Source organism: Mesoplodon mirus (genome assembly GCF_964341445.2).
Source record: "Mesoplodon mirus genome assembly, chromosome: 5".
NCBI classification, from domain to species: Eukaryota; Metazoa; Chordata; class Mammalia; order Artiodactyla; family Ziphiidae; genus Mesoplodon; species Mesoplodon mirus.
In genome coordinates, this window is record NC_138980.1 from 43,991,016 (window position 1) to 44,010,924 (window position 19,909).

The 19,909-nt window shown below is 55.5% G+C and overlaps 2 protein-coding genes across 12 annotated transcripts in view; both read right to left on the minus strand.

The window, feature by feature from the left end:
- The window catches only part of CRTC1 (CREB regulated transcription coactivator 1), a 79,259-nt gene extending 76,320 nt beyond the window's left edge, over positions 1 to 2,939 (minus strand). For all 11 annotated transcript variants that reach the window (XM_082622160.1, XM_082622162.1, XM_082622161.1 and 8 more), the window contains exon 1: positions 2,799 to 2,939. In XM_082622160.1, the coding sequence (XP_082478286.1) occupies positions 2,799 to 2,924 (126 nt within the window). In that variant the 5' untranslated portion in view covers positions 2,925 to 2,939. The remainder of the gene's footprint in view (positions 1 to 2,798) is intronic.
- Positions 2,940 to 11,867: 8,928 nt separating this feature from the next.
- Positions 11,868 to 19,909, minus strand: part of KLHL26 (kelch like family member 26) — a 29,201-nt gene continuing 21,159 nt past the window's right edge. The window contains exons 2-3 of the mRNA XM_082622171.1: positions 16,859 to 17,041; positions 11,868 to 14,674 (exon numbers count right to left, since the gene is read on the minus strand). Of these exons, the coding sequence (XP_082478297.1) occupies positions 13,093 to 14,674; positions 16,859 to 17,041 (1,765 nt within the window). The 3' untranslated portion in view covers positions 11,868 to 13,092. The remainder of the gene's footprint in view (positions 14,675 to 16,858; positions 17,042 to 19,909) is intronic.

Genomic DNA, 19,909 nt, shown 5'->3' on the forward strand with positions numbered 1-19,909 from the left:
CTGAAGGTATCTCGGCCTTGACACTGCTGACACCTGGGGCCGGATCACTGTCTATGGTGGGAGCCGTCTATGCATCGTGGGGTGTTGAGCAGCATCCCTGCTCTCTACTCACTAGATGCCAGTAGCAGCCCTTCCCCTAGTCGAGACAACCAAAAATGTCATTGCCAAATGTCCCCTGAGGACAAATCACCCCCAAGAGAGAACACTGCTCTGTCTGTAAAAATCTAGTATAAGTGCACCTCCGCCCAGGGCCCAAGCCCACCCTACCTCCCCAACTCCCAAACTAAAGGAAGGCAACAGGGTGAGGGAGGAAAGAGACGGGAAACGGTTACCAGGGGCCAAGAGAACTGCTGTCTGCGAATCTTAAAAATCTTTTCTACATCCATCAACCAATGAACGGATAAGCAAATGTGGTCCAGCCATACAAAGGAATACTACTCAGCCATAAAAAGGAAAGAAGCTTCCTAATACACACTACAATGTAGATGAACCTTGAAAACATTAGGCTGAGCGAAAGAAGCCAGACACAAAAGGCCACATCTTGTATGATTCCATTTATATGAAATGTCCAGAACAGGTAAATCCATAAAGACAGAAAAATGGGTGCCTGCCCGGGGCTGGGGGGAGGGGCAAATGAGAAGCGATTGCTAATGGGTGTGGAGTTTCTTTGAGGAATGATGAAAACATTCTGGAATTAGACAGTGGTGATGGTTGCACAACTCTGTAAATGTACTAAAAACCACTGAATCGTACACTTTAAACAAGTGAATTATATGGTACTATCTCAATAAAGTTGTTATTTTAAAATATCTTTTCAGGGCCTCCCTGGTGGCGCAGTGGTTGGGAGTCCGCCTGCCGATGCAGGGGATACGGGTTCGTGCCCCGGTCTGGGAGGATCCCATATGCCGCGGAGCGGCTGGGCCCGTGAGCCATGGCCGCTGGGCCTGCGCATCCGGAGCCTGTGCTCCGCAACGGGAGAGGCCACAACAGTGAGAGGCCCGCATACCGCAAAAAAAAAAAAAAAAAAAAAAAAAATCTTTTCAACAACAATTCAAAAACAAACAAACAAAAAAAACCAATAATTCATTTCCAACCCTAAAGCAGAAACCAGGCCTCGGATCATGAAGAACTGTCATGAACCAGTGTGACCCCTTCTTCCTGTCATACCACATACATTTGACACCTACTGCATGCTAGCACACACTACATGCTGTTGACAAGATGAAGTGGACACTCCTGCACTCAGAAGCCCTGACGTATGGACAACACTCAAGCTGCATGCTTTCATTCATTCATTCATTCACCAACCACATCCTGAGCGAGGCCGCAAGCTGCTGGAGCAGGGATAAGCAGCACCTGGCCGACAGTGTGCACCTAACTGATATAGCTGAACAAATGCATGGAAATGAAGACACACATTCTAGTCTTAAGGTCATGATCTCAAAGAGAAACAAGCAACTAATTAAAAAATAACGACACCCCAAAAGCCCACCTGAGGAATCAGAAACTGAGGCTCACAGCATGGAGGTAGGTCTGCCTAGGACAGTCAGATCGGACGCCAAATCCAGAAACCAGCGGGGTGGGTGTCTGCAGCTCCCACTCAACCCCTCCCCAAGGCCCCAAGGTACAGCACAGGGGTCCCATCTCTCTGCAGGATCGAAGCAGAGATTTACTGCCACCTGTGCAAAGCATGCTCCCCTCCCTGACCCACGAGGAAGGGCTTGCTAGACACACTCCACAAGGGAGGACACCGAGACCCAAGGAGCTTGGCACCTCACGGTGGTCGTCAGAGAGCTGGGGCCCAGAAGAAGGGCCAGGACCCCCGACCCCAGCCACAACCAAGCCCCTGCTCCAGGCCTACAGCGGCTTCCCAGGTGAGGTTAGGAGGTAACCGGGCCTGCCCCTGCACACCAAAAGCACCCAGCCATCTGAAGAACTGTCCCTCCATCCTGGTCCTGAGGGGCCGGGGCAATCTGTGGCCAGCTGTACCTTGTCCCAGTGGGAGGAACATCACCTGATCCCCACCATATGGGCCGCATGGGGAAGGGGCAGCTGTCTGCACTCCAAGCTCCAAGACAGCCCAATCTGCCCTCCTGATCCTGCCCAGGTCCCCACAGCAGAGGCCAGAACTTTCCCTCAGGTATCCAAAAGGGAGAGATACCTATCCCATCTCAGCTCTGCAAGTGGGGGTACCTGTCCTTCCCCCAACACTCAGGCAGTGAGTGCACAGGTGACAATGATGAAGAGACACCTGTCCCTTCAGGTAGCAATGGTGTGGGGGCAGCTGTCCCCCTCGAGTGCCAATGATATAGGAGCACCTATCCCCCCTCCCCAGGTAACAGTGATGCTTGCAAGCAGCACCAAGTTCACACACCTCAGTATCACTGCCCTAGGTAGCAGTGATATAAAGGCACCTATCCCCCTCAGGTAGCAGTGTGGGGACACCTTTCCCCCCTCAGGTACCAATGATGTAATGGCACCTGTTCCCTCCATGTAGTAATGATGTAGAGACCCCTGCCCCTACAGGTAACAATGATGTAATGACACCTGTCCCCCACTTCAGGTAGCAATGATGCAGGGACACCTTCACCCCTTCAGGTATCGATGATGTGGGGGCACCTGTCCCGCCCACGACGCCCGGGGCGTGGGGACACCTGTCCCCACGGGCCGAGCCAAGTCCCGCCCCTGCCGCGCGCGCCCCGCCCCCGCCGCGCGCCCCCCACCCCGTGCACGCGCCAGACACGCGCCCCCTGCCTCCCTCTCCGGCCCAGAGGGGTCGGCGCGGGCAGCCCCCTTACCCGCGCGGCCCGCGTCAGGCTCAGGTCCTTCATGACCTCCTCGAAAGCCGCCGTCTCCTCCGCTTGCTTCTGGTTGTGCAGGGCGATCTTCTCGCTGAATTTCCGCGGATTGTTCGAAGTCGCCATCTTCTCGCCGCCTCCTCCTCCTCCTCCTCCTCCACCTCCTCGCCCCCCCCGCTCGCCGGTGCCACCACGCAAGCGCCGGCCGGACCCGCGGGCGGCGGGTAGTGCGCAGGCGCGCCGTCTGTAGTGAGAGCGGCACATGCGCACAGGAGTGGCGGGCGGCGCGGGGGCGATGGCGCATGCGCCCGCCTCGGCGGCGCGCTCAGAAGCCAGAAGGGGAGGCGGGAGAGGGAGGGTGGAGATTTCGGCGCAGTCGCAGTTAGCTGCCTCCTGGCCCGCTGGACAGCGGCCGTCTGGCTGTTGGGCAAGGGACAGGCTGGGGCGCTGGAGCTCCCAAGAGAGAGACTCCTGGACGCAAACCCTTCCAGGTCACCAAGATGGAGCCAGCACCCATCCCAAGGACAGGTAGCACTCGAGGCTGAGCCTGGGCTCGGACCAGTTCAGCTCAGAGACCAGTTCAGGGCGTTGCTCATCCATGCATGCATTCATTCATTTATGGAGCGCCTATGTGTGCCAAGCGTACTGGGGGAACGGCGTGAGCAAGCAGACGTGGTGCACAGTCGGGGTGGGGGGAAGGAACATAACCCACCAACAAATGACCCGAGAACTTTTCAGATGGAGAGAAATGTGATGTGGAAAATAAAACCAGTGATGGGCCAGGAGGAGAGTGATGTTAGGAAGGGAGGCTCCTATGGCCAACATGGTTTTCGGGGTGCGATCAGTCCCCAGCCCAAAATCCCAATGTCGTCCTTAACACCTTCCTTTCCCTGTTCCTATCCCCTATCCAGTTCCTATTTTCTGGATCCTTAAGCTCGGAGAACTGGAGCTACATAGCTTCAGCCTCCTCTCTGTGAATTTCTCCAGCCCAATTTTGCTCAAGGGAGCCAGCTTTGCCATGGGGTGCTAAAGGACAGGTCCAGAAATCCCACCCAGACCCAGCAGTGAAAGGGACAGCAGAGTCTCCCCAGTGATGAGGTGGGGGGGCGGGCAGGTGACCTAGAGAGGCAAGAGGGATTCTGACACCTAGTTGTCCCTCCCCAGACAGAGGGACTCCACCAGCAATGTCAAAAGTTTGTATTCAGGAGGCTCCAGGGATTTCAGAGCCTGGGCGGGGCAGAAGCCAGGAGGGGCAGCCAGGGGAATTGGGGGCATCTCTAATTGCACAACAAGCACACCTTTTTACCAGGGTGAGGGATGGCTGGAGGGGACACTGATGGAGATCATAGGGGGAAACAAACATTTTCCAAACATGCTTTTATTTACATTTTACAACAGTTTAATGAAAAGTCCACATTAAATACATACACATACATAGATTTTAATTTGGAGTGTCCTGGGCACTGCCACTGCTCTATTTTATCCTTCTTGTTCATATGGTTTTGAGCACTTTCTTGGACTTCTAGCTTTTTTGCCTAGCAAGTATCTGCCCCCTATCTGGGGTGTCAACAACCAACTACCCTTCAGGGAACCCTTTCCAACTTTCAGTCCCTGGTTTGTGGTAGAGCTAGTCTCACCACTCGCTCTCCCCACAAAGTCTCCCCTTCAAATTGGAAGGCTTGGCCAATCAGCAGAGCCATTGCTCTGACCAGCACGATTGGGTCAGGGCAGGCATGTGACCCAGTTTGCCCAATGAGATGCAAGTCTGGAATTTTTGTTTGAAGCATGGAAAAGAGAAGCACCCTCTTTGCTTGGGTGGCTGATTTGAAGGATAACACAGGTTTGCAGAGCCAGAGGTCACCACTTAAAGAGAGGTGGCCTGGGGAATTCCCTGGTGGTCTAGTGGTTAGGATTCTGTGCTTTCACTGCCGTGGCCTGGGTTCAATCCCTGGTTAGGGAACTGTCCCAGAAGTCGCACAGTGCGCGTGGACCAAAAAAAAAGAGAGAGAGAGAGAGAGAGAGGTGGCCTGAGAGTAAACCCACACAAAGGAAAACAGAACCAAATGTAGGCAGAGACACTCAGAATTCCTGCATCCAGCCATAGCTGAAGCTAGACACTCCTGCCTTTTCAGTTATATGAGCCAATAATTCATTCCTGTTTTGCTGAAGTCGATTTGAAGTCCATCTTCTCTCCCTGGCACGGAGACTGAAGCTTCTGGGAGTCAGGTAAGGGACTGGACATTCTATTTATGTGACTTTTAGTCCCTGCCACCATCCTGTGAGATTAGAGAGGAAATAGTGACAGAGAGCAGGGACGGCAGCTGCCCATAACAAGTTAAGCGCCAGAGCCAGGACTGGAACTCAGGCCTGACAGCAGAGGTCGGCTTCCTTCTCTACACCAGGTTTTGTCAAGTTTAAATGAGGTTAATATATGTCAAGTGCCTGGCTCATAATAAGTGCTCAAAAAATGCTGGTTACCCTGATCACTTACATAAGGCTGCACTAAGCCGGTTTCTCCACAGAAAGATGGAGGAGAAAAGATTTGGGGGGTAGCAGGGGCCACAGCAAGAGGCCATGCCCACAGGGCAGAAGTGAGGGGCCAGTGCTCGCCCTACTCACCCCCGTTTACCCCGCACCCCAGCAGCAACCCGATCCATCCTAAACCCTGGTGATGAGTCAGAGGAAGCCACAAGCCTGCTTATTGCACAATGGCCAGACAGTGACCCAAGCCCTCCTCCCACTCCACTGACCCCCAGCCCTGAGAAGGGTGAGGCCAGGGCGTCTGGTGACCCAGGCAGAACCCAGCCCTGACTTTATCACTTTCTCCCTTCATCAAAGGCAGCTTCCACCACCCAGTGTGGCCTGGGCAGGACTTCTGGAGCAGCTCATGGTCTTTGTAAAGGGGGGTGGATCTCATGCTCCCTATGATGCTCAGAAAAAAATCCAGTGGCCCGCAGGGTCCTCACACACCCTGCCCCTCACTCCAGCCACCCTGGCTTCCTTGCTACTCCACCACCAGGTCTTTGCATGTGCTGTTTCCTCTGCCCGCACTGCTCTCCCCCCAGATCCTTTCATGGCTGGCACCTTCTCATCTTTCAGACCTCTCCTCTGGCAGACCCACCCTGAGGGCGCTATCTAAAGTGTACCCTTGAATGTTTGTCCCATGATCCAGGAACATCCCACCCTCTGAAGGCAGCTGTGTCTGGAGTACTGTCTGCTCCCCTATAGACTGAGCAGAGATCAGAAGCTGAAAGTATGTTCACCCTTCTCAGACACTCCGGGGGCTTGAATTTCCTGTGTGATGCAGAAAGAACACAGACACACCCAATTCCCTACTCCTAAGGCTTGTTCTCTGTTGATGGCTCTGAGCACTTTAGGCCTCATTTTATACTCATCTGTGTTCATTCTGTTTCCCTGGCTCCCCAGAGCTAACACAAGGCTAGTCAGAGATGGGGAATTAGGAAGGGTTTGTTAAATGAATATGCCTGAGAAACTCCTATCTATCCCTCAAAACCCACCTCAAATGACCCCTCCTCCAGAAAGCCATTCCTGACCCCAAAGCAGAGCTGTTCCTCCCTCTGGACTCACACAGCCCTGGGTCCTTCTCCAGCCAACCCTGACCCAAAGGGATAAGGAATATCCCATTCTCTCTCTCTCTTTTTTTTTTTGGCTGCACTGGGTCTTCATTGTGGAGCGCAGGCTCTTTGTTGTGGCACGTGGGCTTCTCTAGTTGCACCACACGGACTCTCTAGTTGTGGCGCAGTGTGGGCTCAGTAGTTGCAGCATGCAGGCTTAGTTGCCCGCAGCATATGGGAATCTTAGTTCCCCGACCAGGGATAGAACCCACGTCCCCTGCATTAGAAGGTGGATTCTTTATTTTTTCTTTTTTAATATTTATGTATTTATTTGGTTGTGCTGCATCTTAGTTGTGGCAGGTGGGCTCTTTAGTTGTGGCTCACAGGCTCCTTAGTTGTGGCATGCGAACTCTTAGTTGCAGCATGCATGTGGGATCTAGTTCCCTGACCAGGGACTGAACCCCAGCCCCCAGCATTGGGAGCATGGAGTCAACCACTGAGCCACCAGGGACATCCTGGAAGGTGGGTTCTTAACCACTGGACCACCAAGGAAGTCCCAGGAGTATCCCATTCTTTTTTTTTTTTTTTTTTTTTTTTGCGGTACGCGGGCCTCTCACTGTTGTGGCCTCTCCCATTGCGGAGCACAGGCTCCGGACGCGCAGGCTCAGCGGCCATGGCTCACGGGCCTACCCTCTCCGCGGCATGTGGGATCTTTCCGGCGGGGCGCGAACCCGTGTCCCCTGCATCGGCAGGCGGACTCTCAACCACTGCGCCACCAGGGAAGCCCGGAGTATCCCATTCTTAAATAGCTTCACTTGAGTTACAGAGCACATCCAAGTGTGAGCTAAGAGGCAAGTCCTATAAGCTACTTCTTGCTGCCTCCGTGATATAGTTTTCTCTCCTCTGCTCCATAACTCTGGCTGGCTCCCTTTTTTTCTCTGCCAGCTTCCCTAGCATCCTCTCCCACCCTTCCCTTTCTCATGTCCTCCATCCAGCCTTGCTGATCCTGCGTGGGCCTTTGCACAGGCTGTCTCCCTGCTTAGAATGCCCCTTCCCCTGCATCCAGGCCACAGCACCCCTCAACGTAAAACTTCTAAATACAAGCTAAATTAAAACCTAAATTCCTGTGCGTTTCTGCGTGGCCCAGCCCTTGCCAATTCTCCAGCTGTGTGACAACAGGCAAGTGATTTCATGTCTCTGAGCCTCACTGTCCTCCCGTGTGAAATACAGACAATGGCACTCCGCAGAGCAGGCTCTTGGGAAGATTAAATAGATAATGCATGTAAAGCACTTAGCTCAGCGCCTGCTTCCTCGCAAGCACTCAATAACTGTTAGGGAAGCAAAACCCTACATCGAGATGTTAGTTTTCATGGCTTGCTTTTCTGCACTGCCTTATATGGAATCTTAGTCAATCCAGGGTACCCACACTGCATGAAGGTGAACTCGGGCCATTTGGATCTGGAAGGCAAAGAGGAAAACCATCCAGGGCCCGTCTTTGACTTCCAAACCAGGCCCTCATCAGACAGAGTTTTGAAAGGCAAAGCAAGAACCAGGTTTGATTATGAAGCGAAAGGGAAGAACCCGATGGGAGCCAGAAACAACAGACATGGAGCTCACTCCTTACGACTGAATAAGAGGTTAGATGAGGACCCAGGCCCCTCAGCCCCCCACCGAAGGCTGAGTGTGGGGTGGACGGTAGGACGGGGTGGACTGCCGGACTGCCAAGGAGGCTGGAGTTGAGGGGGCAGGGACCCAGGGGGATGGATCTAGGGTATGGTGGGGCAGAGCCAGCCGTCCGGTCCCCACCACAACAACCACCACGCTGAAGGGACATCTGGGGCAGGCCTTCCAGTGACACCAGAATGCCCTGAGACTTGGCTGAGCTCCAGCTAAACTGCCTCACAGAGCCCCCCTACCCGCTGTCCAAAAGCCCAGGACACTTAACAGCCCCAATCTACTCCACAATAAAAGAGAAGGATTCCCCAGCCTCTAGGGGGCAGTGGCTGCAGAAGAGATACAGCTGGCTTTTCTTTTTGGTGGCCCAGCATCTGGAGGCTGGGGAATCCCCATAATGGGAATTCAGCCTCCCCACTGACAACAGAGGCTCCAAAGCCAATGGTGTGATCAGTCAAATTATGGGCCTCAGTTCCCCTTCGTTTCTGTGTCCCACCCTTTGCCACACCACTGTGCATTCTTCCTGCATAAGGTAGGGGATATTTACCCAGCCCTGATTCTGAGCACGTCATTTGCTTTGGCCAAAGGAATATGGGTAGAAGCAACAGCACAAGAGTTCCGAATCTGGACCTTAGGAAGCCTCATGTGATCCCACTTGTCCTCTGGCACCATTGTAGGAGGAGAACATAGGTTGACTAGCTGCTGGTCCCAGGAAGATGCAAGGCAGGGGGAGCTGAACTTCCTGGTTACTCCACAGTCTTGCACCTGGAAGCAGAGCTGCTCAGCCAAGGGAAGCCTAGAACAGATACCCCACCCCAGCTGAGTCACAGACATGTGAAAAATATTTTGGCGTGCCATTGAGACTTGGGGTTGCTTGTTACACAGTGGCAGCAGCTGACTAATACACTGAGGTACTAAGTTTCCCCACTCCCTAGGGCATTGGAGCAGGACATGGGCTGGGCCAACAGGATGTTTCCAAGTGATGCAAAGAAACAGCATTGGGGCAGGAGCATGTGGTTTCCAGGGGCAGCTATGGCGGAGTATCAATGGCAGTGCCAGTTGAGGCATCTGGATTCTGTGGTGGTGGCAGGAGTGACCTCACCAACCAGTTCCCTGGCATGATTTCAGCTAATCACCCTCGCCTCCTTGATTTCTACCACTTTCTGAGCCTGGTTTTCCAGCCTTCCTGCCACTTTTGTGAGGAACTGAACAGACTTCCAATGCACATTTTTGCTATTTAATTTGGCCGGTGTTCCTGCTGCTTGCAAATTAAAACCTTGACTTACATAAGATGGGGAAACCCCAGCATCTGTTACATTTATATTATAATTTTGGAACTGTTTGGGTTACAATTAGCAGAATATCTGACCACTAGTATCTTAAGTGGCACAGACATTGTGATTTTTCATAAAAAGGAGTCTGGAGGCACAAGGTTCCAGGGTGGGGCTGGGGCCCCCATGGTTTCAGGGTTCTGGGAGGCAGTATCTCTGTGCCTGTCTTAACTTGCTCCTCATGGCCACAAGATGGCTACAGAAGCTCCTGGCATCATGTCCTCGTGGAAAACAGTAAGGGAGGGAAGGGGGCAATAAAACCTTTTGTGTGTCCAGAAACCCCTACCCCAGACCTCCCCTTAAAACTTGCTGGCCAGAACTGGGAAATGTGCCCAGATCGAGAAAACCCCCCACAAAAGACGTTGCCAAGAATGGCTCAGCCAAATCCTAAATTAACCCCCGAGGCTGGGCACCAAACCATGGCTCTGTTGGTGAGGAGGGTGAAATGATCGCCGGGATGGCAACAAGCAGGGTCAGCCACAAGAATTAAGCTGGGCCCTTTGTTGTGGGCAGGAACACGGCTTCCTGGCCCTCTTGCCCTTGGGGTCTGCAGGCCAGTGGCGCCCACAGATCCTGGGGTGGATGAGACTGCTCCCACCGCCCCACCCCAAAAGCTGTCATTTGTGCAACAAACATTCAGGCTGTGCCTCCTGGGATACATGGCCAGGTGCCCCTAATAAAACTGGTGCGCCGAGGCTCCACCATGAGAAGCAAAAGCTCCAGGGCCCGTGAGAACAGAGGGGCTGGAGCTGCATTCTCAGAGATGAAGCCAGGGGCGGGTTTCCAAGCTGGCCAGGTCTGGGGCAGATTCCCACCTCACACGGCTCCCCCGAGGCCCCCTTGGCCCTCGCTCGCTGTGAGGCCCCAGAAGTCACACTTGGCCTCCCTCTCGCGGGCCTCCATCCCACCGTCCCAGGAGATGGCGTTTTCCCACAGCCCAAGCCCAGGTGCAGAGGGAGGCTCCTGCTGGCCACATCCAGGGCCACGGTGGGAAAGCAGGCTATCTGGAAGCAGACGGGCTCTCCACAAGCTCAGTCCCTACGTGCCCAAGCTGCCCTGGGCAAAAGGTGAAGGAGGTGATGAGGTGATGAGTTCCAGACCCCTTCAGGGTGCTGTGCAGAGGAGGGCCAGGCTAGTCCAGGAGCATGTACACATGTGAGTTGTGTGTTTAATTGTGCGTGAGTGAGCATGTGAGCACGTTACACAGCCTATGAGCAAGGCTACCTGTGAGTGTGACCACGTGGATGTGGGTGTCAGATGCATGACTGCAGGTGTGCGTGTGAGCGTCTGCGTGCCTGTGTGCACGCATGTTCCGCCTCCCTCTGAAGGACACAAATGTGCACAAAGTGAAGATGCAAGCCAGTTTCTGCTAAATTAAAAACAGCTTTTTCGTGTTTAAAGTTTACAATACGAAAAATAATTTTCCTTTCTTCCGGGGGGGGGTGTGGGTGTGGAGAGGGAGGGGCAGGGGGCCCCTGAGAACATTCCTTGAACCAGCCCAGACGGTTATGCACAATCGACCCGGTTAGATATGGCAGCACCTCCCCGCCCCCAACTCCACGCCGGCGCCCCTGCCAGCTCGTTGGGGACAAGATGTTCTGAGGTGTGAGCTGATCTGGGGGGACTTGCAGCTGGCAAAGGCTTCTCCCTGCCCCCCCGAAGGGGCTGTGCCTCCAGCAGGGAGGGGTTCTCTTTGGGGGAGCTCAGGTTGGGGGTGATGAGAAGGGGCTAGAATGTTCCAGTAAGTCCCTGAGGGCTGCTGTTTTTTCATTTCTATGCCCCTGGCAGTGTGGGCTCCTTACTGGTTCCCAACCAAGTTCTTATTTCCATCCTGCACCCCCATACACACACCCAGCCTCACCCCGGGCCCCGACGGCCGCTGCACAGGAGCACCAGGCCTGTGGGTACGTTCTGAGGGTGATTCCGGAAGCCTGCCCTTTCAGAAGGCTGTCAGAATACTGCATTCTCCACCAATTTGCAGCCGGGTTCGCAGAGAGGCCCGCCACAAGAGCAGGGGCCGGGGGCAATTTGAGGAGCTCTTGGGCCCATAGGGAAGCACAGTGACTTTGTGCTTCCTTTAGGATGTGCCCTGCTCCTCCCCTATCACAGCCTCTGGGGAGGGGGGCTCCCCAGCTTCCCAACCTGGAGCCCCAGGACTGAGCAGATGGAGACAGAACCTGCCAGGGGCTGTGAGGCTGGCTGATGGCAAGGGGCCGGGTCACCAGGCGCAAGGAACCACCTGGAAAGAGTCTCTTGAAGGCTGCCTTGCCCCGGCTGGTTGCCCTCTGTCTTCCGGGCGCTGGGTGGAAGGAAGTCCTAGCCTCCTTTCCTGCTGCCCCCAGGCCTCTGAGCCAAAGGCCGGCCCCACTACCGGCTCCTCTGCAATGCTGGAGGAGGGCGAGGGGGGAGAGGAGCCCCCAAACATGCAAGGACACGAGGAATCTGTGACCCATCAAGCCCCACAAGCTCAGCGCTGGGCCCAGTCCATCTTTTTACCATAACATTTTTATTAAATAAAAGGAAAATATTAGGAGACGACGTCTGCTAAGGTATGAGGTTAATTCTTTACATGGCGAGCGGGTCACAGAGACACGACATCAATCGTCCATTAGCAGCAGAAGAGACACTTTAAGTTGCCCCGAGGGGACAAATCTCATTTATAAGACAGTGGTGCTGGCCTCTTAAAAAAAAAAAAGAAAAAGAAAAAAAAATGGTTTTGAGGTTTAGACACCAAAAGAAATGTGGCTGGAGATGCCGCAAAGCCCTTGAAGGCAGAGGCCTCACGGCCCGCCTGACTTCCCACGCAGGGTGGGCACAGGCCTGTGGCATGTCAACCTGAACACAGGGTTGGGGGGAGCAGAGGGCTGGAAAGGGGGAGAAATGAAAAGAACGGGACAGGCCTGTGGAATGCAGACGCACTATGAGGTTCTGAAGCAGGCGTCCCCTTTCATTCATGGGACCGGGACAGGGATGAGGAGAGTCAGCCCGTTCTTAATTAAGGCCCCACATATCACCCAGGGCCAAATGGGAAGGCCTGATGCCCGTAACGACAGTCTCTGGGAGCTGGCTGTGTTGTTTTTCCTCCTGAAAGCAGATGACAGAACACCCCAAAGGTGCTAAGACCCAGGCCAGGAATGGAAATGAGTGCTGGCTCCCTCCTGCCCAGCAACTCAGGTTTCTTGGGGAGGCGGAAACGTGCCCTTCTGGCCAACCCGAGCCAGGTACTTGTCAGCCATTTCTCCTGCTCCTGGAGGTCCGTATGTTACAGAGATTTGGGGTGTGTTTATTTTAAAAAGGACGCATGCAACTCATGGGGGTTGGGGGGGAATTTGGGGATCAACCGAGAACGAGTTCGCATCTGCATTTCTCAGACCTCCGGGCAGAGGGAGGGGAGAGAAGTGCAGCAAAGCCACACCACAACGCCCCAGAGGAGACCCCGATTCCCACCCACCAGCCAGCCAGCAAGAACTCAAGGTGGGCGAGGAAACCACCTTGGGTGTGAGTTTGCTGCCACATCAGCCTTGTTGCTGGCAGCCTCCCCCACCGGGCACAGAGCCAGAATCTGCTTCAGGAAGGAAGGGGGGGGTGAGGAGGGTGCCTTATGCGAGACCAGCCCGCGGGGGTGGAGATTCGAAGTTCCCTGCCCAGACGCGCATCCGCCAAGCCCCTCGCAGAAACAGCAGGCAGCCAGGCCGGGAACCGGGGTCTGGGGAGCTACCTCCTGGTCCTGGCCCGGGGCAGCAGGACGGGGGCACAGGCGATGCCAGCAAAGGACTCCGGGAAGTGCAGGTCGCGCTCCCACTCGTCTGTCTCGGTGTTGTACACCTGCACGATGCCTGTCACATTGTTGAGACGCCAGTTGTAGCCCCCAACGATGTAGATCTTCCTGTCCAGCAGGCAGCAGCCGGCCTCTGACTGTCCGGCCCGCATGGGGCTCACACTGGTCCACTGGTCCGTCTCGGGCACGTAGTACTCCACGGCCAGCACATCGAAGCAGCGGTCAACGTGGTCCATGCGGCCACCGAGGGCGTAGATGCGGCCGCCGGCGCCCACCATGGCATGGAGCACTCGGGGCTCGCTCATGGGAGCCTTGAACTCCCACTGGTCGGCCTCGGGGTCGTAGCAGTGCAGGGCCTTCTTGTCCTCCACCGAAATGCCGTAGCCGCCCGAGATGTAGAGGCGGCCCCCAGACGAGGCACCCGCGTGGCCCCATGTGCGGCGCTTCAGTGAGCAGGCGTAGCCCCACTCGTTGCGCCGCGGGCAGTACCTCTCAACTGAGGCCAGGCTGCCGGCCCGGTTGCGGCCGCCCGTGGCGTATACCATGCCGCACAGCACGTTCAACTGGAACTGGATTCGGCTCTCCTGCATGGCCTGCAGGCGCAGCCAGCGGTTCAGGTGGGGGTCGTAGCGGTAGCAGGAGTCCACGGCACCCTCGCCACTGCGGTACTGCAGGTGCTGACCCCCGGCCACGTACACGAAGTTGTCCAGCACGGCCACACACGTGTGGCTGAAGCCCACCTCCATCTCCGTCAGCTCACGGAAGTGGCGGGACCCCGGCTCGGGCAGCTGGTATACCTTGCTGCTGACCGAGCGGTCGCTGTCGGTGTAGGGTGTGCCGCCGAAGGCAACCAGTGAGGGCACGTCCGAGCGCACGACTGTGCGCGGCGACTGCATCTCATGCTGCCGGAAGGGGAGCACCTGGTAGTTGAAGGCCTCCAGCAGGTACTGGCGGCACAGCACGTCCTCCACCATGATGTCCAGCGTCTGCACGCTGTCCACCAGGTCTGAGGACCGCATGAGCGGGAAGCGGATGTGGCAGAGCACGTGGCTGGCGCGCAGCCGCCGGGCGGGGTCGTGCTGCAGCCAGCGGACAGCCACGTGGAACAGGTCAATCTCGGCACAGCTCTGCAGCCGGTTGCTCTTCAGGAAGAAGACGAGGCGCTCCAGCGGCAGGTGCAGGAAGTCCTCCTCCTCGGCAATCTGCAGGAAGTGCCGGAAGGTGAAGGTGTCCACCGATTCCTTGAGCGAGGCCAGGCTGAAGGTGGTGGCCATGTGGCCGATGTTGAGGCAGGTCTCCACGCTCATGGCGGCCTTGAGGAACTCCTCACACAGCTCCACCACGGGCAGCATCTGCAGGAACACGGCTGCACCCAGCACATCCTGCACACAGTCCAGGTCCAGTGTCACCTCGGCACTGTAGGCAAAGTCGATGATGTGCCGCAGGCCGCGGGCCGACACGCCCTTCAGCTCAATAACATCCTGGCTCATCTCCCTCATGCCGCCCGTGAACATGGCCCTGAAGGTCAGAAACACAGCATGTGGGCTCAGGGCAGCCAAGGGGCACTGTGGCTGCCCGAGCGTGGCCTGGCCCTGGGACACTGCGAGCAGGGCACGGCCAGCCAGGGGAAAGCAGGCCGGATGCTCATTAAAGACAGGCAAAAAGGAAAAGAAAGATTTTTAATCCACCCCTAGCCATGCATCTTCCTACAAGCAGCAACTCCCCACTCTGCCCCCCTACGTGGAGCCCTGCCTGGCCTCACCCAGAGGTGTGTGGTGCTGGGGCCCAGCTGCCTCAAAGGGCGGGGACCAAGGGCTGCTTGCTGCGGGCCTGGTGCGGCTGTGCAAGAGAAGATCAAACCTTGGCTTTGGCTTTGGCTCTGGGGACAGGTCTCCAGCCCCACATTAACAGCCAGCCCTGGACGACCACTCTGGCAGCAAGTTCAGGAGACAAGGCAGGGACCCCCAAGGGCACTAGGCACTGCGGTTCACAGAGCCCAGCCCCTCACGTGGGCAGCTGGCTCCACCTTCCCCAGCCTGGGTCACTGTCACATGGGTTGGGGAGGGGTGAGGGTTCCCAGGCCAGAGGGCCCATCAGGGGGCTGTGCTAGGGTCCCTGCCATCCCCAGAGGCTTACGTGGTCAGGAAAGCCCCCTGAGAATGGCCCAAAGGAACACCAGCCCATCGTGAGACCCGCCCCCCAGCAGCAAGTAACCCCAGCTCTGTCAGCCATGTTATCCTGCTCCGAGAAGCAATGCTAACGTGAGCGCTGCTGAGAGACGTAGGCTCCTCATGGCCTTTGAGGGCCCCCCACCAGGAAGAGGGGTGAGAACCCCAGTGCCTGCTCAGGGTTCATGGTAGGTTCTAGAAGATGGCGTGTGCTCCAGCTTGGGGCAAGCTGGCATTTCATCATAATTATAACTACCATCAGCACACGCCTGTGACAGCCGTCTGAGGGGAGAGAACGTCCCAACATTGCCCGACAGATGCCCATCCCCTAGTCGCACACCCAGTGGGCCCAGCTCAGGCCCCAGAGAAGGGACAGCTGAGCTTGGTGCTGCCGTGGGGCCACTGACTAACAACCGCCCGACCCTCCACCGCAGTGCTCTACCAGCCCCCTGGACCCTGCCCCTGCTTGTCCCCGCGAGTCCTGTCAGCCCATCGAAGGCAGAAGCAATCACGGTGACGGTGACGGTGATGGGAGGGAGCATTGCCTTTTAAGGCCTCTCCAACTGCAGTGCCAGCGCAGAGGAGCCTTTAAAGGGCAGTTCTGGCTGGGCCAGCCTGCCCATCCCCAAATCAAGAATAAAAATAGAAGCGGCGCCCCAGATGGCTTGGCTGCTCCAACTCCCCAGAATGGTCCCTCTGAGCCCGTGGGGCGGGCAGCCAGGGGGCGCACCAGGCAAGGCACCCCAGCTGCGAGGAACATGCAGTCCAAGACGGGCACCTGGGATGGCAGGTGGGAACGCTCTGGCCACCCCTGGCAATGTGGGGCTGAAGAACCACCCCCAGGGCGGCACCCCGGCTCTCTCTGGTGTCAAGAGGAAGCTTGCCAGCTGGTCACTAAGGGAATAAAGGAGACTGTCCCCAGCCTGTGACAACCCCCAGCTGATGAGAATGGCCCCCAGCCCTGCTCCGTGGGGCCTTCGCTCCCCTGCCCAGCCAGGCACAGGGAAGGAGCTTTTAGGAAAGGGCCTTCAGGGTAGAGAGACCTGTACACCCAGCAAGGCCTCACTCATCACGTGGGGCCTTGGACAGAGCCTGGCACACACAAGGGCTGCCGAGCAGGTGTCCCATCCCTCAGCTTGAGCACAGGTGCCATGAGGGCAGAGCTCGTGCCTGTCTTATCCCTGCTAAATCCCCAAGGCCTAGAACAGCACGTGGCACATGCAGGCATCACATAAAGACTTAGAATGAAAACCTGATGGAGCCCTGCCACCTTCTCAGGGCAGAAGTTGCTAATTGGGCACCCACCTCTGTCCGCCAGGCATTCTCTGCTTGTCTGCTCAGTGTCCCCCACAAGTCTGAATAAGTAGCAAACCTGGAAAAACCTGCAGGCTTACTGGACTTCTCTCTAAACCCAAAGATGGGCTAACCCCAGCCATTTTCCCTCAGCCATCCCCGGGGCTAGATGCCCAGCCCTGAGATCTTCCCTCTTAGAAGGGGGGCACCCTCCACCCTGCCCCTGGGGGCCCACGCTCACCTGAAGTAGTCGCTGCAGGCGGCCAGGACCACCTTGTGCGCGTGGAAGGTCTCTCGGTTGATGGTGAGCACGACATCCAGAAGCTGGCCCTGGGCGCGGAGGGCGGCGAGGCCCTGCAGGAGGCTGGTGCTGTGGCCGGGGGCCGAGAATGTACACTTGAGGGCCCCGTTCTTGTCGGCCATGCTGCGGGAGAGCAGAGGTGGGCAGGTGGCTCCCAGGCCTCAGGGCCGTCTGGTCCCTGCGCTGGCTTGGCAGGGCTCTGAAGCTGCCCCGGGGGGAGGCAAAATTGCCAGAACCAGCCCCAGAGAAGTGGAAACCAGGCCTGGGTCCCAGTGGTGTCTGCCACCTGCCCACTGACTGGCCGTGGCAGTGGATGCGCCTCTCCAGCCTCCATTTGCCGCCTGTGAAATGGGCGGGGTTTGATGCAGGACCTGCAGAGCCTCCCGCATCCCCTTTTTTTTGTATTTGAGATGAGATTCACATAACATTCATCATTTTAAAGTGTACAATTCAGTGGCATAAAATCCACTCACAATGTTATGCAACCATCACCTCTATCTAGTTCCAGAACATTTCAGCACTGTGAAAGAAGACCCATACCCATTATCAGTCACCCCCCAATCCCCCTCCCCCAGCCCCTGGCAACCACTAATCTGCCTCCTGTAACTATGGATTTGCCTGTTTTGATGTTTCATATAAATGGAATCATGCAACATGCGGTCTTTTCTATCTGGCTTCTTTCACTCAGCCTGATGTCTTCAAGGTTCATCCATGTTGTAGCATGTGTCAACGCTTCATTCCTTTTTCTAGCTGAGTAATATTCCCCTGTGTGGAAACACCATAATTCCTTTATCTGTTCACCCATCTGTGAACCTTTGGGTTGCTTCCAACTTTCTCCTCTTTTTTTTTTTTTAACTTTAATTATGAGGAAATTTTCCTTTAAATTTATTTATTTATTCTTGTCTGTGTTGGGTCTTCGTTTCTGTGTGAGGGCTTTCTCTAGTTGTGGCAAGCGGGGGCCACTCTTCATTGCAGTGCGCAGGCCTCTCACTATTGCAGCCTCTCTTGTTGCGGAGCACAGGCTCCAGACGCGCAGGCTCAGTAGTTGTGGCTCACGGGCCCAGTTGCTCCGTAGCATGTGGGATCTTCCCATACCAGGGCTCGAACCCGTGTCCCCTGCATTAGCAGGCAGACTCTCAACCATGTGCCACCAGGGAAGCCCCAACCTTCTCCTCTTTAAAAATTTATTTCATTAGCTTTCATTCTAAAATGACCTGTGCCAGGGCTTCCTGGTGGTGCAGTGGTTAAGAATCTGACTGCCGATGCAGGTTTGAGCCCTGGTCAGGGATGATCCCACATGCCAAGAAGCAACTAAGCCCATGTGCCACAACTACTGAGCCCACGCTCTAGAGCCCACGAGCCACAATACTGAAGCCTGCATGCCTAGAGCCCATGCTCCACAACAAGAGAAGCCACTGCAATGAGAAGCCCGCATACCGCAACGAAGAGTAGCCCCTGCTCACCACAACTAGAGAAAGCCCACGCACAGCAACGAAGACCCAACACAGCCAAAAATAAATAAATAAATAATAAAAAATAAAATGACCTGTGCCTACTGAGTGCTCATTTTAAGGTACAGGAATCTCCATGTCACCTCACTGTCCCCTGTGCCCCAGTGAGTCATCCCCACGAGTAAGCCCCTCTTCTCTCCCCTGCAGGAGGCAGGGTGGGATTAGTTGCCAGCACAGAGCTCCAGCACAGGTCTGAAGGAGGAACTCGAAACCTGCAGCCTCCCGGGTGGCACTAAGCCCTGGGGTTAGGGGTGCCACGGGCCAGCTTCTCACCATGGGAGAGGGAGAGCCACCTCCAGCAGGTGCTGACCTTCAAGGTAAAGCCACTCTGACACCAGCCAGCATGACTCTTGTGCCCTGTACCCCAGGGGAGGGCAGCCACACGACCATAAAGTCACCCTGGCCGTTTACAGAAGAATTTGGCTCTCGCTGCACTCAGCAGACACCCAGTCGAGGGGAAACGCCTGTCAGTCCTACTTTTCAGGGACATGCTGAGCAGTTTGTCCGCAGCCTCAGAGCTGTAAGAGGACACAGGAGGACTGAACCCGGGCCCAGGAAACAGCAGGTTGCATGGGATCTTCCTGTCACCAACGTAAGGAAGCCATAAAACCAAGAATCACTGCCCTAAGATGGATTTACCTATGGGGGCAGTTAGCCGGGGATGTGACAAGTAAAACAGATTCCTGCACGTCAAAATGAGGATGCACAAAGCAAAGGTTGTCTTGGAATAAAAATAAAGTTTTGAAAAGGAGAGGGGTGGAAATAACCCAAATGCCCATCAGTGGATGAACGGATAAACAAAATGTGGTGTATGCATACAATGGAATATTACTCAGTCATAAAAAAAGCATGAAACTGATTCATGCTACAACATGGAAGAAACTTGAAGACATCAGGCTGAGTGAAAGCCGCCAGACACGAAAGGCCACGTGTTACATGATTCCATTTATATGAAATGTCCAGAAATCCATAGAGACAGAAAGCAGATTAGTGGCTGGGGGAGGGGGGGGTGGAGTGACCGCCTGAGGGTACAGGATTCCCTTTGGGGTGATGAAAACGTTCTGGAACTAAACAGAGATGATAGTTGCACGACATTGTAAAAGCACTAAATGCCACTGAATTATATACTTTAAAATGGTGAATTTTATGTTACATGACTTTCACCTCAAAAACAAAACAAAACTCAAGGACATCTGAGCCTTCTCAGGTCCTGGGCAAAACCCTGCCATGACCTCCAGGGCCTCACAGCATACAAGGTCCTCTGTGGCCCAGCCCCTATCACCCCCACTCGCTTCCCCTCATCCCCTACCACCCCCCAGCCCCTGTCCCCTTTGCTGTTTCATCTCGGAAAACTTTTGTAGAAATGCATCGATAAATGAGTAGTTTAGGAGGCCCCAGTATATCACTTCCTCCTCCAAACACAACAGAAGGGGGCAATGCCCATCAGCCTCCATGGGGTCAAGAGCCTTCCCAGGACTCT